The 25,357-nt window shown below is 42.9% G+C and overlaps 1 protein-coding gene across 3 annotated transcripts in view; it reads right to left on the bottom strand.

Annotated features, from left to right (window-relative positions):
- ZSWIM8 (zinc finger SWIM-type containing 8) overlaps positions 1-25,357 on the bottom strand; it is a 127,474-nt gene that overhangs the window by 41,934 nt on the left and 60,183 nt on the right. For 2 of the 3 annotated variants that reach the window (XM_038409733.2, XM_038409734.2), the window contains exons 2-5: positions 23,672-23,825; positions 20,468-20,562; positions 8,164-8,336; positions 1,450-1,557 (exon numbers count right to left, since the gene is read on the bottom strand). In XM_038409733.2, the coding sequence (XP_038265661.1) occupies positions 1,450-1,557; positions 8,164-8,336; positions 20,468-20,562; positions 23,672-23,825 (530 nt within the window). The remainder of the gene's footprint in view (positions 1-1,449; positions 1,558-8,163; positions 8,337-20,467; positions 20,563-23,671; positions 23,826-25,357) is intronic. The other variant, XM_043519639.1, reaches the window with a different exon arrangement.

Genomic DNA, 25,357 nt, shown 5'->3' with positions numbered 1-25,357 from the left:
AATAACTGCAAACAGCGCTACTCGTGTTTCCGGATGCCTTTTTCTAATCACTGCCCAAATACCCAAATCCACAAAATCTGGAGGGGGCGAGAAAGGCTGGTTCTCTTACATACACCAGCAGGAAGAAATGTAACTGGTACTGGTTCACGGTCTATCTACAGTAAAGAGACAGTACCTGTATGTTATTGTCTTTTCATTGATGCGATTGCTCTATTTTCTGCTCCTAAGCAGTTTAATACTTTTGGTGGTTGGAGTCTTACTTACATTGTTCTTATTAAAGTTCCATGAGTTACTAAAGGCGCTTTGTGCACATTTTAACAATGTCCTAACCCCTAGTGGAAATAAGCTGTGTACCCACTGTGCACTGAATGCACATAAATTCAAAAATAGAGGAAGCAGGGGGATTGAGTGGCTTCGGCCAGCGTTGCTCAACTTTTCCATATTAGGAACCCTTACTCTCAGTTCAAACTTTTCAAGACCTCCTTACATTTACTATAAAAGTAAGAATAAAAACAAAATACATCACCAACAACAATAAGCCTATATAATTTGTGTGCGTTTCAAGAGTCAGACAGATAACACTTGGCCTTGAAGGGTAAAGGTGTGTGGGGGAGTGAGATTTTCTTTGTCAACTGTGCTAAAATTTTCAACCCTTTTCAGCTCCTGACCCACTAGTTAAGAAATGCCAGCTTAGGTAAAAACCTTACATCTCATCCTCACTGGTTTGAATGCAGCCCAGGTTGGTAGAGACCAAAAGTTAGTATGATCCAATGACTGTTCAGCCGCCTGTGTGAAAGTACTGTGATATCCATATCATAAAGCCCATCAGAGCTGTCCCTCTGCTTTGCAAGCCTCAGCAGAGATGGCAAGATTGAACAGCTCAGAGTCAGAAACTGAACTATCCTTTCACCCTTACAGGTGGGGTGGCCTCTTTAGATTAGGGTTGAAACACTGGTGAAGCATGGTGGGGAATCCTTCATTGCTGCTGGCCATGCTATATATGTTCTGTAGACAGTTCTCAGGGCTGTCAAATCATGCTGCTTTCATCAGCACTAAATTCATACACAATAAAGAGGCAAACAAACACTGAATTGTACTTTGAACACTATGCCCTTCCCCCTTGTTAATTTCTTTTGTTTTGGCAGATGTATGATCTTCATAACCATGAGCTACACACCTATTTAAGCCCAGGTGATAGCCAATTTCTTGAGATGACTAAGCATCACTCTCCTCTCCCCTTTTAGGGCACAATTCTAATCCTTTACCTGACAACAAATAACTATTAAACCATGTGGTAAACAACAGAAGAAAGCCTTCCCAGTTATTAGAAAGTGATCAGGTACAGTAATTGGCTGTTTGGGAAGGAAAACATTACACACAGAGATCAAAGCAACCCAGGAGGATCTCAGTTTAACAGGGTTCCATTGGTATAGGATTGTCTCCACTTACCTGTTGTGGGAGTTCACTGATCAGGTACTGAGCAAATTTCTGTAGCTGATCTCTCTGCAGCCGAGACAAGGACTCTGAAACAGGTGCTCGCAAGCATACTGCAGATGCCTGGAGAGAGAAGAGAGGAGATATAAGAGTACAACCGTCAACAAGGTCGGACAGAACTAAGCCCTGTCCAACCGATGACTGAATCAGTGCTAGTAACAGACATGTTTAAGCACAGGTGTTTCTAGCAGGTTCCTAGCACAGGTTCCTGGCTCTATGTGGATATGGATTTTCCTTGTAATCATATAAGACAATGCTGAAGCCTAAACTCAAACCATCTATGACTTAGTTTTATACAACCTGTTTTTAAGAAAAGGATCCCTTGTCATGGAAATTCTGCTAACAGCTGGGAATAAGCTCTGTTGTTACTAGCAGTTGCACAAACACTGGCAGAGAATTCACAAACAAACCTCTAAAACAGGCCATTCTTTTTTAGCTTTTGGCAAAGGAAACAGCTCTGTGGACCATCACTCATTCCACTTACACTGTTAGATGCTTATTCATTCTAATGCTAAATTCAGTTTTGCTTTATTACAGGCTTTTTAAAAAATAGATTAGAGACACAGCAAAACCAATTCCATAAATTCTTTCACAATCTCCCAGGAGAAGCCACCTAAATGTAAACTGGAATAAAGTGAGAGCATTTCAATGAGTAAGACAGCATTGATAATTGGTACAGTTCTGAATCTGGGTATGTCTGCATATAGCAATACCCTTTACATACAGTTTCCTTTTTGTACTCAGTATACGCAAACAACACGATGCTCTCAATAATAAGCAAAACCTTTCTGGTGGGAGAGATGCTTGTTTGCTTTTGTCACATAGCCCTGCTCTACACTAGGACTTGAGGTCGAATTTAGCAGCGTTAAATCGATTTAACCCTGCACCCGTCCACATGACGAAGCCCTTTTTTCCCCGACTTAAAGGGCTCTTAAAATCTATTTCCTTACTCCACCCCCGACAAGGGGATTAGCACTGAAATCAGCCTTGCTGGGTCGAATTTGGGGTACTGTGGACACAATTCGACGGTATTGGCCTCTGGGAGCTATCCCAGAGTGCTCCATTGTGACCGCTCTGGACAGCACTCTCAACTCAGATGCACTGGCCAGGTAGACAAGAAAAGGCCCACGAACTTTTGAATTTCAATTCCCTGTTTCGTCAGCGTGGCAAGCTGCAGGTGAGTACAGAGCTCATCAGCAGAGGTGACCATGCAGAGCTCATCAGCAGAGGTGACCATGATGGAGTCCCAGAATCGCAAAAGAGCTCCAGCATGGACTGAACAGGAGGTACGGGATCAGATCGCTGTATGGGGAGAGAAATCCATGCTATCAGAACTCCGTTTCAGTTTTCGAAATGCCAAAACATTTGTCAAAATCTCCCAGGGCATGAAGGACAGAGGCCATAACAGGGACTGGAAGCAGTGCCGTGTGAAACCTAAGGAGCTGAGGCAAGCCTATCAGAAAACCAGAGAGGCAAATGGCCGCTCCGAGTCAGAGCCCCAAACATGCCGCTTCTATGATGAGCTGCATGCCATTTTAGGGGGTTCAGCCACCACTTCCCCAACCGTGTTGTTTGACTCCTTCAGTGGAGATGGAGGCAACACGGAAGCAGGTTTTGGGGAAGAGGAAAATTATGATGATGAAGTTGTAGACAGCTCACAGCAAGCAAGCAGAGAAACCGGTTTTCCCGACAGTCAGGAACTGTTTCTCACCCTGGACCTGGAGCCAGTACCCCCCGAACCCACCCAAGGCTGCCTCCCAGACCTGCCAGGCGGAGAAGGGACCTCTGGTGAGTGTACCTTTTAAAATAGTATACATGGTTTAAAAGCAAGCATGTTTAATGATTAATTTGCCATGGCATTTGCAGCTCTCCTGGATGTACTCCCAAAGCCTTTGCAAAAGGTTTCTAGGGAGGGTAGCCTTATTCCGTCCACCATGGTAGCACACTTTACCACTCGGGCCAGTAGCACATACTCGGGAATCATTGTAGAACAAAGCAGCATATGCAGTGTATGTTTGCTGGCATTCAAACAACATCCGTTCTTTATCTCTCTGTGTTATCCTCAGGAGAGTGATATCATTCATGGTCACCTGGTTGAAATAGGGTGCTTTTCTTAAGGGGACATTCAGAGGTGCCCGCTCCTGCTAAGCTGTTTGCCTGTGGCTGAACAGAAATGTTCCCCGCTGTTAGCCACGGGAAGGGGGGAGGGTTGAGGGGCTAGCCACATGGTGCGGGGAGGCAAATGCGACCTTGTAACGAAAGCACATGTGCTATGTATGTAATGTTAACAGCAAGGTTTACCGTGAAAGAGTGTACCCATTGTTCTATAAAATGTGTCTTTTTAAATACCACTGTCCCTTTTTTTCCCTCCACCAGCTAAATGTGTTTCAAGGATCACAGGATCTTCTCCTTCCCAGAGGATAGTGAAGATCAGAAGGTGGAAAAAACGCACTCGCATTTGAAATGTTCTCTGAGCTCATGCTGTCCTCCCACACTGACAGAGCACAGACGAATGCATGGAGGCAGACAATGTCAGAGTGCAGGAAAGCACAAAATGAACATGAGGAGAGGTGGCGGGCTGAGGAGAGTAAGTGGCAGGCTGAAGAGAGGGCTGAAGCTGAAAGGTGGCGGCAGTGTAATGAGAGGAGGCAGGATTCAGTGCTGAGGCTGCTGGAGGATCAAACTATATGCTCCAGCATATGGCTGAGCTGCAGGAAAGGCAGTGGCAGCACAGACCGTTGCTACAGCCCCTGTGTAACCAACCGCCCTCCTCCCCAAGTTCCATAGCCTCCCCACCCAGACACCCAAGAACGTGGTGGGGGGGCCTCCAGCCACCCAGCCATTCCACCCCAGAGGATTGCCCAAGCAACAGAAGGCTGGCATTCAGTAAGTTTTAAATTTTTTAAGTGCTGTAAGGCCTTGTCCTTCCCTCCTCCACCACCCCTCCCGGGCTACCTTGGCAGTTATCCTCCTATTTATGTGATGAATTAATAAAGAATGTATGAATGTGAAGCAACAATGACTTTATTGCCTCTCCAAGCAGTGATCAAAGGGAGGAGGGGAGGGTGGTTAGCTTACAGGGAAGTAGAGTGAACCAAGGGGTGGGGGGTTTCATCAAGGAGAAACAAACAGAACTTTCACACCGTAGCCTGCCCAGTCATGAAACTGGTTTTCAAAGCTTCTCTGATGCGCACCACGCCCTCCTGTGCTCTTCTAACTGCCCTGGTGTCTGGCTGTGCGTAACCAGCAGCCAGGCGATTTGCCTCAACCTTCCACCCCGCAAGAAACATCTCCCCCTTATTCTCACAGATATTATGGAGCGCACAGCAAGCAGTAATAACAGTGGGAATATTGGTTTAGCTGAAGTCTAACCGAGTCAGTAAACTGCGCCAGCGCGCTTTTAAACATCCAAATGCACATTCTACCACCATTCTGTACTTGCTCAGCCTGTAGTTGAACAGCTCCTGACTACTCTCCAGGCTGCCTGTGTATGGCTTCATGAGCCATGGCATTAAGGGGTAGGTTGGGTCCCCAAGGATAACTATAGGCATTTCAACATCCCCAACGATTATTTTCTGGTCTGGGAAGAAAGTCCTTTCCTGCAGCTTTTGAGACAGACCAGAGTTCCTGAAGATGCGAGCGTCATGTACCTTTCCCGGCCATCCCACGCTGATGTTGGTGAAACATCCCTTGTGATACACCAGTGCTTGCAGCACTATTGAAAAGTACCCCTTGCGGTTTAGGTACTCGCTGGCTTGGTGCTCCGGTGCAATGATAGGGATATGGGTTCCGTCTATGGCTCCACCACAGTTAGGGAATCCCATTGCAGCAAAGCCATCCACTATGATCTGCACATTTCCCAGGGTCACTACCCTTGATATCAGCAGATCTTTGATTGCGTTGGCTACTTGCATCACAGCAGCCCCCACAGTAGATTTGCCCACTCCAAATTGATTGCCGACTGACCGGTAGCTGTCTGGCATTGCAAGCTTCAACAGGGCTATTGCCACTCGCTTCTCAACAGTGAGGGCCGTTCTCATCTTGGTATTCTTGAGATTCAGGGCAGGGGAAAGCAAGTCACAAAGTTCCATGAAAGTGCCCTTACGCATGCGAAAGTTTCACAGCCACTGGGAATCGTCCCAGACCTGCAACACTATGCGGTCCCACCAGTCTGTGCTTGTTTCCCGGACCCATAATCGGCGTTCCACGGCATGAACCTGCCCCATTAGCACCATGATGCCCGCATTGCCAGGGCCAGTGCTTTGAGAGAAGTCTGTGTCCATGTCCTCATCGCTCTCATCACCACGTTGACGTCGCCTACTCGCCAGGTTTCGCTTTGCCAGATTCTGATGCTGCATATACTGCTGGATAATGCGCATGGTGTTTAACATGCTCCTAACTGCCAAAGTGATCTGAGCAGGCTCCATGCTTGCCGTAGTATGGCGTCTGCACAGAAAAAAGGCGCGGAACGATTGTCTGCCATTGTTCTGACGGAGGGCGGGGCGACTGATGACTTGGCTTACAGGTTGGCTTACAGGGAATTAAAATCAACAAAGGGGGTGGCTTTACATCAAGAAGAAACAAAAACAACTGTCACACAGAATGGCCCCCTCAAGGATTGAACTCAAAACCCTGGGTTTATCAGGCCAATGCTCAACCCACTAAGCTATCCCTCCCTCTGGTATTTCAGGGAGGACTGAATCGCCATTAAAAGTTTTCAAGGTGCCCCTGACAGACCTCACCAAAACGATTGTTGGCCGTTGATTTCACGGAGGGAGGGAGAGGGGAGCAAATGAATACAAAACAAATCTGGTCTTTTTCTTGTTTTAATCCACTCCATCTATCTTTTACATCTTTGGCTGGCAGCAGACAGTGCAGCAGGACTGCTAGCCATCCTCATCTCCTGCCTGCTCACCATAAGATGGTACAATAGGACTGTCTGCAGGACTAAAGAGAATGACCTGGTCGAGTCACTCCTAATTTAGTCCCTGCACCCATATCTGCCCAGGCGCTCCTGACCGACCTTACCGAGGCAGCCAGGAGCACCTCGGACATGGTGAGGATGGTTTTCAGGCCTATTGCACTGTCTGCTGCCACAAGACAATGGGGTTGCTGCTGCTGTGTAGCAATGCAGTACTGCATCTGCCAGAACCCAGGAGACATACGGTGACAGTGAGCCGAGTGGACTCCATGCTTGCCGTAGTATGGCGTCTGCACAGGTAACTCAGGAAAAAAGGCACGAAACTATTGTCTGCCATTGCTTTCAGAGAGGGAGGGAGGGAGGGCCTGATGACATGTACCCAGTACCACCTGCGACAATGTTTTTTGCCCCATCAGGTATTGGGATCTCAACCCCAGAATTCCAATGGGCAGCGGAGACTGCGGGAACTGTGGGATAGCTACCCACAGTGCAACACTCCGGAAGTCGATGCTAGCCTCGGTAGTGTGGAAGCACTCCGCCGAGTTAATGCACTTAGAGCATTTTGTGTGGGGACATACACAATCGACTATATAAAAACGATTTCTAAAAAAACAACTTCTATAAATTCGACCTAATTTTGTAGTGTAGACATACCCATAGGGGGCTCCAAACCTTCTTCTGCCTAATGCTGTGAATCAGGAAAGCTGCTGCCTATTCTCAGCCTCCCACACCAACTTTTCAAAGGAGAAACCATTTGAGAGCAGAAATTGGGTTTAAAATACTCAGCTGCCACCTGGAGACTGACGGCAGCAAGTATCAGTTTAAGCTCATGATGATTATCCATTGTGAAATACCACTGATAAACTATTAGAGAATTTCTCAACAGGTAATTAGCATCTATTTATGTATTTAGAAAGCCTGGGATTGATTATAAACCACTATGGATTGTAATTGCGCCATGGCAATGCAGAATCTTCTTTTCCATTCCACAGTCATACTCAAATCCCTCCTTAAAATGTATTTCTGCAAAGCTTCTCAAAAACAATCCACTAAGCAGATAAATCTGCAACAAAAGACTAGACCCTCCACATGTATATTTTGTGTGTCTTAACATTATATTCTGCCCATTTTCAACTGAAGCACCTTGGGGCAAGGAGTACCTACCTCTTCACTATATTTGTACATTGCTATGCACATGGCTGACACTAATAAAAAAATCAAGTCTCTCACTTTGGGTGTCAGACTGGCAGATAGCTGACACCCTCCCGGCAGCACAGTCTGTTAAACGAGTGAGTGCATACGAAGACCAAGATTGACTGAAATGCAACTCAGGATGATTGGACAGCACAAGAGCTTTCAAATCCCAAGAAATCCCATGCTTGCAAAGACTTCCAGCACAAGATTTACTCCACTGCTGACCCTTTGCAGATTGAAGGAAGAATACACAATCCTAGGGAACCATTAAATAGGGCAGAGTGGGATATCCTATCTAGTCACAGTGGGATGCACAGTATCAAAAGATATTCTGCAACTTTAGATTTAAACTGTGAATGCATAGGGTCTGCATTACCATACAAAGACTCCAGTCTCAAAAGCTGCATGACTCAACTATCATGCCATTAGATAAGGAACAGTCAAGAATAACTTCACTGGAGAGAAGCAAGTAGGGTCACGTTATGGAGCTTTAAGCCCCTACATCATTACAGGAAGATACCTAGAGAATGACAGAATTGTATTTAAAGGCCTACATTGTGTATCCGGAAGAGACAGAGGGCCACGACATGGGCACACCACTTGGCTCCAGCTCCACAGGTACAGCTGCACGAGGTGATCCTGCATCGGTCAAACATCACGGCCACGTTGTATGCACCTTTTGGTGGCACCATCTGCGGAGGTACCACTGTGGCACTCAGGTGGAAACCTGTTGGAGAATAGGCCAAAGTTACTGTCTCCTGCGCATCAGTGCGTGACACTGTGCAGAATGCAAAGGAACACTTGTGCATGTGCACTTTAACATTATACTTTAACGTTAAACAGTAAAGTTCTTCTGATTATTAGAACAGCAATCACACTGGGACAGCAACTTGTTAAGTCTCCAGCACTGGGCTCTTCCCATTTGGCTGATGTCAGATGTATATCACATTTTAGTAGCAAGCCATCTACACCTTGCAAGAGATTTATCTATAGCCAAGGAAAAGCCAGGCAAGCTTGCACAAAAATTGTGGAACCTTGTTCAGCAGAGATGTTCAAGGCTGGACTACGCACCTGCATTAGGCATGGTTTAGGATGACTTAATTCAGTCCTGCTATATTGAAGATGAATGAGTTGGATGAACCCTAAGATGCTACTTCCAAACCAAATGATTCTAAGAAAAATCTTCTAACCAGATCAACTTTCAGAATGCTGAAATGAGTAAAATGGGGCAGCTCTCTGTTATGCATGAGCACCTATTAGCACTTTTGTCCACTACAGAAACCACCAACATTCAACAAGCCAGGAATTATTGCTCCAGAAGGAGTAAAGGTAAGTCCACACCTCCTTGTGATTTTGTAGATATCTACTTTTATAACTTGTATTCTGTGGCACTAAAGCATCTTTTTCTATGGAACTAAAATAAATCGTAAATAGAAATTACAGTGACCCTTTTAAAAAGAAACCAATCTAATTATTCCATGAGAAAACATAGAAGGAATTCAATTACATATTTACTAGGGCTGTCAAGCGATTAAAAAAAATTAATTGCAATTAATCGTGCAATTAATCGCATTGTTAAACAATAATAGAATACTATTTATTTAAATATTTTTGGATGTTTTCTACATTTTCAAATATATTGATTTCAATTACAACACAGAATACAAAAAGAACAGAGTACTTGTGGCACCTTAGAGACTAACAAATTTATTAGAGCATAAGCTTTCGTGGGCTACAGCCCACTTCATCGGATGCATAGAATGGAACATTATATATATATATATATATATATATATATATATATATATATATATATATATATATATATATATACACACACACATATATATACACACACACACACACACACAGATGAGTTGGAAGTTACCATACAAACTATAAGAGGCCAATTAGTTAAGATGAGCTATTATCAGCAGGAGAAAAAAACCTCTGTAGTGATAATCAAGATGGCCCATTTAGACAGTTGACAAGAAGGTGTGAGGATACTTAACTTAAGGAAATAGATTCAATATGTGTAATGCCCCAGCAACTCCCAGTCACTATTCAAACCCAAGTTAATGGTATCTAGTTTGCATATTAATTCAAGCTCAGCAGTTTCTCGTTGGAGTCTGTTTTTGAAGCTTTTCTGTTGCAAAATTGCCACCCTTAAATCTTTTACTGAGTGGCCAGTGAGGTTGAAGTGTTCTCCTACCGGTTTTTGAATGTTATGATTCCTGATGTCAGATTTGTGTCCATTTATTGTTTTACGTAGAAACTGTCCGGTTTGGCCAATGTACATGGCAGAGGGGCACTGCTAGCACATGATGGCATATATCACATTGGTAGATGGGCAGGTGAATGAGCCCCTGATAGCGTGGTTAATGTGATTAGGTCCTATGATGGTGTCACCTGAATAAACATGTGGACAGAGTTGGCATCGGGCTTTGTTGCAAGGATAGGTTCCTGGATTAGTGTTTTTGTTGTTTCGGAGTAGCAGCCGTGTTAGTCTGTATTCGCAAAAAGAAAAGGAGTACTTGTGGCACCTTAGAGACTAACAAATTTATTAGAGCATAAGCTTTCGTGAGCTACAGCTCACTTCATCGGATGCATGAAGTGAGCTGTAGCTCACGAAAGCTTATGCTCTAATAAATTTGTTAGTCTCTAAGGTGCCACAAGTACTCCTTTTCTTTTTGTTTTCGTTGTGTGGTTGCTGGTGAGTATTTGCTTTAGGTTGGGGGCTGTCTGTAAGCAAGGACTGGTCTGTCTCCCAAGATCTGTGAGAGTGAGGGATCCTTTTCAGGATAGCTTGTAAATCTTTGATGATGCACTTGAGAGGTTTTAGTTGAGGGCCGAAGGTGACAGCTAGTGGCGTTCTGTTATTTTCTTTGTTGGGCCTGTCCTGTAGTAGGTGACTTCTGGGTACTCTTCTGGCTCTGTCAATCTGTTTTTTCACTTCAGCAGGTGGGTATCATAGTTTTAAGAAAGCTTGATAGAAATCTTGTAGGTATTTGTCTCTGTCTGAGGAAGCATTGTTCTAAGTCAGCCATAAAAATGTTAGCATACTATGGGACCATGCAGGTACCCACAACAGTGTCACTGAATTGAAGGTATATATTGTCCCCAAATGTGAAATAGTTGTGGGTGAGGACAAAGTCACAAAGGTCAGCCCCCACCAGGTTTGCCATGACGTTATCGGGGATACTGTTCCTGATGGCTTGTAGTCCATCTTTGTGTGGAATGTTGGTGTAGAGGGCTTCTACATCCATAGTGGCCATGAGGGTGTTTTCTGGAAGATCATCGATGCATTGTAGTTTCCCCAGGAAGACAGTGGTGTTTCGAAGATAGCTGGGAGTGCTGGTAGCATAGGGCTTGAGGAGACAGTCCATATAGCCAGATAATCCTGCTGTCATGGTGCCAATGCCTGAGATGATGGGACGTCCAGGATTCCCAGGTTTATGGATCTTGGGAAGCAGATAGAATACCCCAGGTCGGGATTCTAGGTATATGTCTGCACAGATCTGTTCCCGTGCTTTTTCAGGGAGTTTCCTGAGCAGATGGTGTAGTTTCTTTTGGTAATCCTCAGTGGGATAATGGCCTGTAGAATGTGGAATTAGAGAGCTGCCTAGCAGCTTCTTGTTCATATTCCAACTTATTCATGATGATGACAGCACCTCCTTTGTCGGCCTTTTTGATTATGATGTCAGAATAGTTCCTGAGGCTGTTGATGGTGTCATGTTCAACTCGGCTGAGGTTATGCGGCAAGTGATGCTGCTCTTCCACAATTTCAGCCTGCGCACGTCGACAGAAACAATCTATGTAGAAGTCCAGTCTCTTGTTTTGAGCTTCAGGAGGAGTCCACGCAGAATCCTTCTTTTTGTAGTGTTGGTAGGAAGGATTCTGTGGGTTAGTATGTTGTTCAGAGGTGTGTTGGAAATATTCTTTGAGTCGGAGAATTAATATGCAAACTAAAAACTATTAACTTGGGTTTGAATAGCGACTGGGAATGGCTGGGTCATTACACATATTGAATCTATTTCCTTAAGTTAAGTATCCTCACACCTTCTTGTCAACTGTCTAAATGGGCCATCTTGATTATCACTACAAAGGTTTTTTTCTCCTGCTGATAATAGCTCATCTTAACTAATTGGCCTCTCACAGTTTGTATTGTAACTTCCAACTTATCTGTATGAATATATACATATATCTTACTATATGTTCCATTCTATGCATCCGATGAAGTGGGCTGTAGCCCACAAAAGCTTATGCTCAAATAAATTTGTTAGTCTCTAAGGTGCCACAAGTACTCCTGTTCTTTTTGCAGATACAGACTAACACGGCTGCTACTCTGAAACCTGTCAGAATACAAAGTGTATAGTGCTCACTTTATATTTATTTTTGATTACAAATATTTGCATTGTAAAAAAGAAAGTAGTATTTTTTAGTTCACCTTATACGAGTACTGTAGTTGCAATCTCTTTATTGTAAAGTGCAACTTACAGATGTAGAATTTTTATTTTTTACACAACTTCAACTCAAAAATAAAACAATGTAAAACTTTAGCGCCTACAAGTCCACTCAGTCCTATTTCTTGTTCAGTCAATTGCTCAGACAAACAAGATTGTTTATATTTGCAGGAGATAATGCTGCCCGCTTCATGTTCAGAATGTCACTTGAAAGCGAGAACAGGCGTTCACATGGCACTGTGAACACACACGACACAGCTACCATGAGAACAGGTGTTCACATGGTGGCCGGTGTCACAAGATATTTACATGCCAGATGTGCTGAAGATTCATATGTCCCTTTATGCTTCAACCACCATTCCAGAGGACATTCATCCATACTGATGATGGGTTCTGCTCAATTACAATCCAAAGCAGTGCGGACCGACGCGTGTTCATTTTCATCATCCGAGTCAGATGCCACCAGCAGAAGGTTGATTTTCTTTTTTGGTGCTTCGGGTTCTGTAGATTCCGCATTGAAGTGTTGCTCTTTTAAGACTTCTGAAAGCATGGTCCACACCTAGTCCCTCTCATATTTTGGAAGGTACTTCAGATTTTTAAGCCTTGGGTTGAGTGCTGTAGCTATCTTTACAAATCTCACTTTGGTACCTTCTTTGCGTTTTGTCAAATCTGCAATGAAAGTGTTCTTAAAAGAAACAACATGTGCCAAGTCATCATCCAAGCCTGTTATAACATGAGATATATGGCAGAATGTGGGTAAAACAGAGCCAGAGACATAAAATTCTTCCTTCCAAAGGAGTTCAATCACAAATTTAATTAACGCATAGTTTTTTTAACGAGAGTCATCAGCATGGAAGCATGTCCTCTGGAATGGTGGTTGAATCATGAAGGGACGTATGAATGTTTAGCATATCTGGCACGTAAATACCTTGCAATGCTAGCTTCAAAAATCCCATGCGAGTGCCTGTACTCATTTTATGGTGACATTGTAAAAGAGAAGTAGGCAGCAGTATCTCCCGTAAATGTAAACAACCTTGCTTTTCTTAGCAATTGGCTGAACAAGAAGTAGGACTGAGTGGACTAGTAGGTTCTAAAGTTTTACATTGTTTTGGTTTTGAGTGCAGTTATGAAATAAAAAACCCCTACATTTGTAAATTGGACTTTCACAATAAAGAAATTGCACTACAGTACTTGTATGTGGTGAATTGGAAAATACGATTTTTTTTAATCATTTTTACAGTTCAAAAATTTGTAATAAAAAATAATATAAAGTGAGCATGGTACACTTCGAATTCTGTGTTGTAACTGAAATCAATATATTTGAAAATGTAGAAAAATATCCAAAAATATTTAATAAATTTCAATTGGTATCCTATTGTTTAACAGTGTGATTAAAACTGCGATTAATTTTTTTGAGTTAATCACATGAGTTAACTACGATTAATCAACAGCCCTAAAATTTACATTCTCAGGCAGGATGGAAAAACCTCACCTGACCCTTGGTTTCAGGGATAGCTACTATATACAGTGCATATCCATTCTCTTCATAAGGCAACTTCCTCTACAAATACTGACAAGTTTCAGAGTAGCAGCCGTGTTAGTCTGTATTCGCAAAAAGAAAAGGAGTACTTGTGGCACCTTAGAGACCAACAAATTTATTTGAGCATAAGCTTTCGTGAGCTACAGCTCACTTCATCGGATGCATTCAGTGGAAAATACCGTGGGGAGATTTATGTACATAGAGAACATGAAACAATGGGTGTTACCATACATACTGTAAGGAGAGTGATCACTTAAGGTGAACTATTACCAGCAGGAGAGCGGGGGTGGGGGGGAGGACACGACCTTTTGTAGTGATAATCAAGGTGGGCCATTTCCAGCAGTTGACAAGAATGTCTGAGGAACAGGGGGGGGGGGGGGGAGAGAAGGGGGAATAAACGTCGGGAAATAGTTTTACTTTATGTAATGACTCATCCACTCCCAGTCTCTATTCAAGCCTAAGTTAATTGTATACAGTTTGCAAATTAATTCCAGTTCAGCAGTCTCTCGTTGGAGTCTGTTTTTCAAGTTTTTTTTGTTGAAGAATTGCAACTTTTAGGTCTGTAATTGAGTGACCAAAGAGATTGAAGTGTTCTCCAACAAGAGATGCTCTATCAAGCATTCTTGCGACTACAATACCCACCTGCTGAAGTGAAGAAACAGATTGACAGAGCAAGAAGAGTACCCAGAAGTCACCTACTACAGGACAGGCCCAACAAAGAAAATAACAGAACGCCACTAGCCATCACCTTCAGCCCCCAACTAAAACCTCTCCAACGCATCATCAGGGATCTACAACCTCTCCTGAAGGATGACCCATCACTCTCACAGATCTTGAGAGACAGGTCAGTCCTTGCTTAAAGACAACCCCCCAACCTGAAGCAAATACTCACCGGCAACCACACACCACACAACAGAACCACTAACCCAGGAACTATCCTTGCAACAAAGCCCGTTGCCAACTATGTCCACATATCTATTCAGGGGACATCATCATAGGACCTAATCACATCAGCCACACTATCAGAGGCTCGTTCACCTGCACATCTACCGATGTGATATATGCCATCATGTGCCAGCTATGCCCCTCTGCCATGTACATTGGTCAAACTGGACAGTCTCTACGTAAAAGAATAAATGGACACAAATCAGACGTCAAGAATTATAACATTCAAAAACCAGTTGGAACACTTCCTGTAGCATCTTCAACATTCAATAGCCATTTCAGAGATCAATCTTATTTTACCCATCTGTTTGCTTAGAAGATCACACTGCATCATAATTGCAATTTCTCCCCTCCCTGCTGGAAAGCATGGGGAGAGCTACGCCCACTGCACACCTGGTTGAGCTGGTCACCTTTTAGAAGGCTCTAGAAACACAAAGAACTGTCTCTCTCCCTCTTGCTCTCCACTTTACCCCTATATTTGCCACTATGCCATTTTTCTACACATGCCCAGAAGAGCACATTACAGGGAGCTATATACTCATATACATTCATAATTTCCAAAATCAGGTACAAGAAACTGGAGGTTATCTGACATCCCCGCAAAAATGCAATGGCGCTAGAAAGCTAGTTATGAGGGAAAGTGCTTAAACGTTCAGTCAACAAGTATGAAGATCATGTGGCATTTTTTGAGTTTGACATCAAAGAGGATCATTCCAAATATCTAAACACCAAACCCTCAAGTTTCTTTCAAATTTGACAGCTAAGAAGAAGGTGTGATCCTCACAGGCAGAACACTCCACACTAATGTTTCTTAGCCCTATCTAAGGCATCTTAACCCAGACCACTAGAGTTGTTAAACTGATGTCTTATGTATATAGCGTCTATCTCTTCACAATAAAAGTTGCCATTTTGCTGACTGGTGTTGCTGAGGTTCTATTTGTCCCCCAGACTCAGAAAAGCAGAAGTTTGGAAAGTTACAAGCAAGTGAAAACAGGGGATTAGAAAGGAAGCATTTATGCCACAAGTACACAAGAGTGCTGCTGCCACTACTGCATTATGAATGTATCTCTTTACATTCAAAATGAAATGAGCAGACTGCTTTCAAGTATGTTTTTTTTCCCACCTTGTAACATGGCAACAATAAGAAGTGCAACTATGAATATGATAAATATGTTGTGTGGCAAGGTAACTCCTTTGTCTCATCAGACTTAGCACTTCCCCCTCGGGCTGTGGCGGGCCTGGGGTAAATCAGCCCCACTCTGGGCAGTGTTTGTCTTCCCTCTTCTCTGCTCTTTGGCCGTATTTTCAGGGTAGGCCTTGGGGTCGGCCTGCAGGGTGATCCTCCACGAAACAAAAAGGAAACAGTCTCACAAAACACAAAAACAAAGAGGGATACTTTTCCCTGCCTCCTCAGTGGGGTGGGGTGTTGTCCTGTTGCTTGCCCCAGGGTGTCAGTCCTTCTCCTAGCAAACACTCAGGTTTGGCTTTCCCTATGGGAAGGAGCACAGCCTATCTCCCTGATGCCACTAGCCTGGCAGCAGATTGTCTTTCTCTCTCCACTTCCTCTCACCAGAGGAGGGGTTTTAAAAGGTCTCAGGCAGCTCTTAATTGGATTCAAATATCCCTTTTTTCAGCTTGTAGGAAAAGGGGCCTTTAACATTCTAGGACTAACATATCTTACCTCAAGCAGGTCTTACGGGAGGGTGGCTCCCCGCCCATCCCACACCCCTGGTCCTCCGGACCTTTTCATCAGGTTCCTGTCCCGTAGGCTTCCCCCCGCCCCCCGCCATCCCACCTGTATACCTTGAGCCGGCTGCACGACCTGCAACCAGTTTGCTTCAGAACTGCACCAAGGGCACCTCTGTACATACTCATGCTCTCTGTCTCCTCACCCTCATGTCCTGCCCCAACACTAAGTGACGGGACCTATTGCCACCTAGTGAGGGTAAGGAACCCTGTTGGACCAGCCTGTATTCTACCCTAGTCCCATGGCCCACCGGGGAAATCAGCTGGCGGCTCCTTCACAGAGTTGTGAGCGCGGGCGTGTACCTCGTGCGGTTCACCTCCATCCCTGACACCTGTCCCTTTTGCAGCATGAGGGAGACCCTGGCGCATGCCTACCTTGAATGTGCCAGGTTACAGCCCCTATTCCGGCTCCTCCTGGACCTCCTTTTATGTTTTTGGCTACACTTCTCCCCCCACCTCTTTATATACGCACACTCTATCTATGGCCCCACAAAGTCGTAGGACCCGCTCGTCAACCTCCTCTTCACGATGGCCAAAGTGGCTATCTATAAACCCAGGAAGAGGATGCTGGCTGAGGGGGTTCTCTATGACTGTGGGGCCTATTTCCATTCCTCCCTGTGTTCATGTCTCCGAGCACAGTTCCTCTGGGTGGCGTCCACTGGCTCCCTTGACACCTTTGAGGAGCCTTGGGTGCTGTCTGGGATTCTCTCCTCGGTGTCCCCTTCTGGACATCTAGTTACATCTAGCAAAGGACATAAAAGAGAATAAGAAGTAGTTCTTTAAAGGCATTAGGAGCAAGAGAAAGAGAAAGGAAAGCATAGGTCCTCTACTTGGTCAGGAAGCAGAGCTAATAATTGATGACATCAAGATGGCTGAGGTGTTTAATGCCTATTTTGCTGCAGTCTTCCCTAAAAAGGTTAATGGTGATCAGATACTCAACACAATAAATATTAACCACTAGTGGGAGGGAACACAAGACAAAATAGGGAAAAAACAAGTTAAAGAATATTTAGCTATGTTAGATAAGTTCAAGTCAGCAAGGCCTGATAAAATTCATCCTAGGGTACTTAAGGAACTAGATGAAGCCATCTCAGAACCGTTAGCAATTTCTTTGAGAACTCAGGGAGGATGGATGAATGGTAAATGGAAAGCCTATCTTTAAAGAAAGGAACAAAAAGGACTCAGGAAATTATAGACTGGTCAGCCTAATTTTGATACATGGAAAGATACTGGAACAAATTAATAAACAATCCATAAGCACCTAGAGGGTAAGAGGGTTATAAGGAATAAGCAACATGGGTTTGTCAAGAACAAATCACGCCAAACCAATCTAATTTCCTTCTTTGATAAGGTTACTGGCCTATTGGATAGAAGGTAACCAATACACTTGATATATCTTGATTTTAGTGAGGCTTTAAGGTGAGTGTACAACTGGTTGAAAGAGGCCCAGTTGCATTTCAAGATGAAAAGTCCCTTAACTTTATCTTATGCACTTTGCAGTCTCCCTTTCCCCCTTTTTTAAGCCTCCCCATCCTCCTCCACTGGCCCAGTTGGTGTATGATTTTTACTGTCCTTTGTTAATTTTACATTAAAAACATAAGAATGGCCATACTAGTCAGACCAATGGTTGACTGTGTGTTGTGTGAAGTAGTACTTCCTTTGATGAAATAAATAGGTAGCAGGTTTAAAACAGTGACCCTAGTTCTTGTGTTATGACAAAGTGAAGGAATAAATAACACTTTCCTATTCTTTCTCCACAGCATTCATGATTTTATAGACTTCTGTACCCCCCTCCTCAGTCATCTCTCCTCTATGCTGAACAGTGCCAGTCTTTTTAATCTCTCCTCATATAGAAGCTGTTCCATACTCCTACTCGTTTTCATTGCCCTTCTCTGCCCTTTTCCAATTCTTTTTTTTTTTTGAGCGAGGTGACCAGAACGGTATGCATTATTCAAAGAGTGGGTGTACCACAGATCTATATAGTGGCATTATATTTTGTTTTATTATCCATCCCTTTCCTAAAAGTTCCCAACATTGCTCCCTGTTGCCTTTTTATAACTAGAACAAGTTTTGATGGTAATCTCTCCACATTAAATACTGTGTCCTTTTCGGTTGTTAGTTTCCCAGGCATTACTGAATTTCAGCCAATTTTGTTTTAACGCATTCTGCATTTCTTTGAAGCCCAATAGCTATTGTATGGCTCTTTCTTCAGGGTGCTGTCAGCATTTCACTCCTGATAACAGTGGTCTTGAACTTCAAATGAATCATATTTGGCTCGATTCCACTGATTAGCTCCAGATTAGTCATTGGCCTGTTTGATAGCCCATATTCTGCAAATATGAGGAAGCACTGCTTCCCTAGAGCTCCAACTATCGTTATTACAGTCAGTCCTGGACTATAGCAGCAGAGGGCCATTGGGGCTGTTACAATGCCTTAAGGCTGCTAATGGCATCAAGTCTATAAATCTCTTCCAATCCTGCCTGTGCTATTGAGTGACTTAACTAGTGTCTCACAGAGACCGTGGCATGGATGTAGACTAGCTAACATTACTCAGACAAATCTGAGTAATGCTTACAGGATAGAGAAAACAATCAGGGGAAATGGTGGAAATTATGTCACCTCCCTGATCAATGGGAGCCACTTTCATCAACCCTGTTCCAGTGCACTACTAAGACCCCTGAAGTTGTCCTTGGTTCTGTTAAAACTTCATGCATGCAAGAGATTCTTCCCATGTGGGCTGCACTAAGTGGACATTCCCTAGAATCCTGCCAGATGCCTTGGTCTTTTTCTCAAATCCCTCTTCCTTGCTTTGACACCCAAGGGGCTGTTTGCCATTCTGCTCTGAGTCAGACATCTCAAAGACCATTTTCTTTTCCTGGCTTTGTGGTTCCCTTTCAATAGCTTGTCAGGCTGATGGTCCTCTGCCTCTTAATCTGTTTATTTCATATCCATCCAGAGCAGAGCATTTATCGGCAATGGTGAGATTGAACAGCTCCATACAAATTTCCCTTCCTTGTTTCCATCTTCTCCCATCTTTCTCCTCTATAGCACATGCATTCAGCTTCCCCAGTTTCATCTTCAGCAGATGTGTGAGCCGCTGTAAGTCCTCCTGCAGCTTACATTTCATGCATGTGTAGCCCCCTCCTGATTTTGCCCGTCTTCCAGAAACAGCAACACTAAGGGAATGTCTATACTCCAATCAGAGGTGTAACTGCAGCATGTGTAGGCACAGTAGCAATGAAACCAGGGCAGTACACATTTTACAAGCCTGCTTGGAACCTGGGGAATGTACTCAAGCAGCTAGCCCATGCTGCTAAGGTGTCATTGCTATCATTATTTGAGCTAGCTAGTTCAAAGGCAGCTCACGAATGTCTACAGTGCTAGACTCAAACCTCTGATTACAGTGTAAAACATACCCTTCGTCGTCTGCATCTGACTGTCTTAGCTCTTTCATTTGTCATTCTAACGTCCTTATTTCTCCTAATTTCTTCCTGTCTAAAATCAGTCAGTGGCCAACTAACTTGATATTCCTTCTTGTCTTGCCTATAAAGAGGAGGATTGTGGGAATTTTTTTCCTAGTTAAAAAATGCAACAAATAAGGATTTGCCTTACAGTAACAAGCAGAAGAACAAGATGAGCATAGAGGGGGATGAAAACCAGGTTTCCTTCCCCTTTTGTAGTACAATTACATACATACACCTGCACACTTGGATTCATCATAACTGCACATTTCATCTCTGCAGTACACATTTTACTAGCAGCATGAATTTCATCCTGCCATAAGAAAGCTAGGTTATATATTAAGTTACTGATAAAAAAAGTAGAATATCATGGAGACAAATGCAGTATATGAAATTTCTCCAAGAGATGCTCAGATCTAATTTTCAGGGAAGTGCCTGCTTTTCACTCAGTTTTCCACCTGGACTAATGGGGCTCTAAGAAGCAAAGTAACTTGTCCAGAGCTCCAACGCGAAGAAGTGCACGGCTCAGCAGGGAGTTTAACCCAGCTTCTGGTCACAGGTCCTCTGTTGTAGGCTTTAAACTACAGGAGTCCTTGGGAAAAGGAGGCTCATCCTGAGACTGTAGTCATACCATTACTCCTTTGTCTGAGCTATGATCTGAGATTATAAAATACCTATAAGAGTTCAGATGCAGCGTTCTTACCTATCTGCAGAGGGTCTTTGACAGCCCGCATCCGGAACAGCTGCTCCCCACGCTGGAACTCATCCGCACTGCCATTCGCCAAGCAGGAGTACAACCTAAGAAAAGCAAACATAGTTCCTTTTCAAACACAATCTTCACTGGAAAAAAGCAGAACTGCATCCCATTCCCAACCTCCGGGAGCACTAAGTGTTCACTGCTTTGAATACATAAGGATAGTTTTAGCCAAGAGACATGAAAGGGCACAAACTGAATTTGTTTAATTGGTTATTTGGGTAGGTGAGGCATAAGAGATGAGTGACTGCAGTGAAGAGTTCTGCTTCCATAGCACCATAGAGTGAAGATCCATTGTAAATGGCTCTGTGGTTCTGTTTGAGAGAGAGACAGATATATCATTTAGGAACAGAGTCCAGCTGATGCGCCGTCAGACCTAGTCATCAGTAATCCATAGTTGTTCTTCTCTATCTTATGTTTTTGCGAGGGATTTGGGGTGAGTGAGTAGGAATGTTATTTTTGAGATGAGTGGATCAAATCTGAAGTTAGTATTTTAAGGCTTGGGCCAGCAATTTTATATTGGACATATCTGAAAAAATATTTGGTTCACAAACTATATGAGCGATTCAAATTAAGCTTTAGATTAAAATTTTAAGATTTTGTTAACGGAATTCTTCAAAAAATGTTAAGAGCACTTTTCCTCACTTAAAAATGACATTCATAACAAATTAAGTTTAAGAGGAAATTTATGAACTATTGTTTGTACATTGCTTTGATCACGTAAAGAGGCATATATATTTTTATGCAGGCTTAACGCAAATTGACTACACAGATTTTATTTTAAAATAAAAAAAATTCAGCTAAGCTGAAGGATGAGAAATTTCATACCTTTCTCAAGAATGGTTCTTCAGGGCTGAGGGATGAAATAGGGATTTAGAATGCAATGGCTCTTTCAAAATTTATGGTAGTTGTGATGTTGCTCTGGCAAAAAAGCCAAGAAGTCACTAGTTGCAATTTCAATATTTTGGGCAGTTAATGACTGTCTCCAATTTTGTTAATACGGTGTTCATTATATTTTTTGAACATCTGTACACCATCTTCTTTTTTGGGTCTTAAATAAGTTAGGTTTTGTTGAAAGTCATTCTTGCTTCACTTTTAAAGTGGGGACCATCCTTTTCTGTCATTTTTCTCTAACACCTTATCTACAAAAATCATTAATCGCTGTCTAACTGATCCTGAGAGTTATTGACATTGACATTTCACAAGGGAGGGCATGGTATTTACCAGAGGCAACTTTTTCCCAGGTAAAATAATGTTTTTTACCTCTTTGGGATAAACTAGTTAGTCACAGTTTAAGGCATTTTCTATTTTAAAAACTGTTTTGTTAATGAACACCACATTATACTTAGTTTTAGTTACATAGTCAAATTGTGGTTACACAAGGCAGCAGCTTCACAGATTAATTTAGGATTTTACAAATAAAAATAAAACTGCAGTGAGAGCAATATTAATACACAATTATAATACCGAACATTGGAATGTCTGTATACCTATTGGCCTGGTATTTTCTCAAGGAAGTTATATACGTCATGACTCATATTTCAGTATTTAATCTTATATAAACAGTCAAAAACACTTGATTGTATGAAAACCACAGTGCAGAGTTGTAGGCTTGAAGTATTAATCAATCAGAAGCATGCAGAGTTGCAGATTATCACTCTAGGTCCATTTGGGCACACAGCATTCTTTAATGTAGTGGATAGACTGAATCTATTCCTCAGTTTTGAACAGATGTATCCTAAGTTTGAAAAAAATTGTTTTATGCTTACGGGACACTATGCAATTTTTCCCCCCACTTTCCCGGTTAAAACTGGGTATAAGCAGGTATTTACCGTGCCCTGTCCTAAACCAGTTTTTCCCCAGGAAATTGCTAACCCTGCATGTTACCATAAAGGCTTTAAAGTTAAACCTTCTTCAGAGACTCAGATCAGCTTTACAGGCCCTTTTTCAGTTCCCAGTGTCACTGGTTCCAAATATGTACCATGACTACAGATTTCTTTTTAAGAGTCACCAAAATGCTTAATGAGATTTGCTATCATTGCACCCACTAGGCAAGTTATTGGATGTTTTTTATGGTGATCACAAACTGAAACTAGCTGCCTGTATTCCTCTACAGCTCTACCGTACACATCTGGGACTCGTCCTCCTGTAGGAACCTTCCCGTCTGTGAGACATGTTTACTCTCATCTAAGTAGTGAAAGGGGGCCCCTTTCTAAAGGAACTCCTAGAGCACTGCTTTATTAGAGGGTTCTGACTATGCACTGAATGCATGCGCTCGCATCCCACAACTGGAGAGAGTTATAGGAAATTTCTGAAGAACCACCGGATAGTCAAAATTCCAAAAGAACCAAAAGCAGAAAGATTATTGATCAATAACAGGTTTCAGAGTAGCAGCCGTGTTAGTCTGTATTCGCAAAAAAGAAAAGGAGTACTTGTGGCACCTTAGAGACTAACAAATTTATTTGAGCATAAGCTTTCGTGATGCACCCGATGAAGTGAGCTGTAGCTCACGAAAGCTTATGCTCAAATAAATTTGTTAGTCTCTAAGGTGCCACAAGTACTCTTTTCCTATTATTGATCAAATAACCATTGATATATTTGAAACCACATAAGAAATCGAACCACTTCTCTGGCCCACCCCTATATTGGCCATCCAGGAGATCAGTACCTCTCCAATTCATGACTAAGAGTATGTCTACACAACTAGCAGAGGTAAGTCTCAGAGCCTGGGTCTACAGACCTGAGCTCACACTATAGCGCTAAAAATGTGTGTATACATTTGGGCTTGGGCTGGAGCTTGGACTATGAAGCCCTAGAGGGGATGGGCTTCAGAGTCTAAGCTCCAGACCAAGCCACAACATCTACACAACTGTTTTTAGTGCCACAGCACAAACTCAAGTCTTAGTCTCACTGCCACAGACTCCCTGAAAGACCTCTACAGGAATTCATGTCTTTTTCAGAATTTCAGATCTGTTAAATCCTACCTCTTCAGAAACAAATTCAAACTAAGGAAAAACCTACACAAAATGTGCCTAAGATGCAGGCATTAGAATGGTACCAAGAGAGTGAGGGACCCCAATTTGATCCAGGACTCTCCTGTATTGAGATCAATTTGTTTCAAAGCACAAATGCAATCAGAACAGAATATATTACCTGATGTCCTCCTCGTTCTCTGGGAAGCTCCAGAAGGCGATCCGAAGCTGCAGCTGTTCAGGTACGGGGGGGTAGACTTTCTCCACTACCTCGAATGGAATGTGAAACGCAACCTGCTTCGCAGACAGTTCCACCAGTGGAATCACCAAACCATCTAACAGGACAAGCAATATTAGATACAATTACCCATAGGTAGAGCAAAACTAATTAGAGGCTGAAAACAGAAGGAATGGAAGCTACTCCTCTTATTTCTCTCCTCCAATTGGGTTTAGCTACAAGGTAGTGGCAGCATAAGTCTTTTCTGGAGAGTCACCTGCCAATCCAATGTCTGTTCCCAGCCCCAGGGCACAGGAGTTGCACACTCTTGTGAACCCACCTGCTTGGTGTGGAGAGTTCTGTTGGCCTAATAAGGCTTCAATGACCTAGACGTTTTGTTACCTGGACGTGCTGAATCATGCCAAACTTTTTATTGAAAAGATAATAAATTACTTCACATATTTCTGTTAAAACCACTGTGAGGAGAATCCTGAAGGTTAGCCTTTTTTTCCATTTACCAGATGAGAAATTGCATGTTTTCATTCTGGTATAACCCAAAAAACAGCACAAGCCCCCTCTGCTGGTTCTGAATCAGTTAAGATACCCAAGGCTGCAGAGACTTCACTAATTATACTGCTGGACACACCTGGCTATGATAGTCAGTGCTACAAAGGGATGCAGATTTTTATTTTAATGTCTGGGGTTCCCCCACAGGCTCTTCCATGGCCCCAATGAATCCTAATAAGAGGGCTAGTTTCTCTCATATCTAAAAATCCCAGTAAGTGAAAACATTCTCTTCCCTTCCACCCCAGAAACTTTTAAATGGAGGAAGGATGAGCTTGTGGCTAAAGCAAAGGAAGGGGAGTCAGGAGACCAAGGTTCTAATCCCAGTTTTGTCAGTCTGTGACCTTGGGCTAGCCTTACTTTCCCCAAATATAACATGGACATAATATTTCCTAACTTCCAGGAACTCTGCAAGGCTAAATTGAAATCTGTAAAGTACTCATAGGTCCTCAGACTCCAGGAGCTGTATGATTGCATGATACAGGTGTTTCATGGTAACCAGAAAGAAGAAGCTTTCCAAGGGATTCAGCTGCAATACTCTGCCATCTCATGCTCCCCCTTTCCAGAAAATTGATAAGGAAAAACTGAATTATAATAGGATTTTGTTTATTCCACATAAAATACTACCGAATTGTGACTGGTATTAAGTGCAGATACACAGACATTAATTTATTAGTACAGAGGTTACTTTTATCAGTACCACTGGGAATACGGTACTGGTGAATTTATCAGGAGCTCCTAGATCACCAGCTTCCCAGTCCACACCAACTCCCCTACTGCTCTCCCTCCATCCTCTTCTTTAATCTGTAGAAGGGAATTGGTTATATAACTTAAGATCCCTCCCTTTCACATATCAACCACATCAAAATAATTATTAAACTGGACTACACTCCATAGCCTGCTTTGCTCTATTCATCTCTGATGGCCTGGCTGGGAACAAAGCCTTTTCTTTTTACAAAATAGCTCCTGAGACTCCAGCCAAAAAGACTCCTCACAACTGGTGAGTTGAGCTTTCAGGACCAGACTGTAGACAACGGAGAGAAGCCACAGAGGCATGAAATTAGCTGATCTCCAGTCATGTTAATC

This window comes from Dermochelys coriacea, chromosome 7, assembly GCF_009764565.3.
Source record: "Dermochelys coriacea isolate rDerCor1 chromosome 7, rDerCor1.pri.v4, whole genome shotgun sequence".
NCBI lineage: Eukaryota > Metazoa > Chordata > Testudines > Dermochelyidae > Dermochelys > Dermochelys coriacea.
This window is presented reverse-complemented; position numbering and strand designations above follow the sequence as displayed.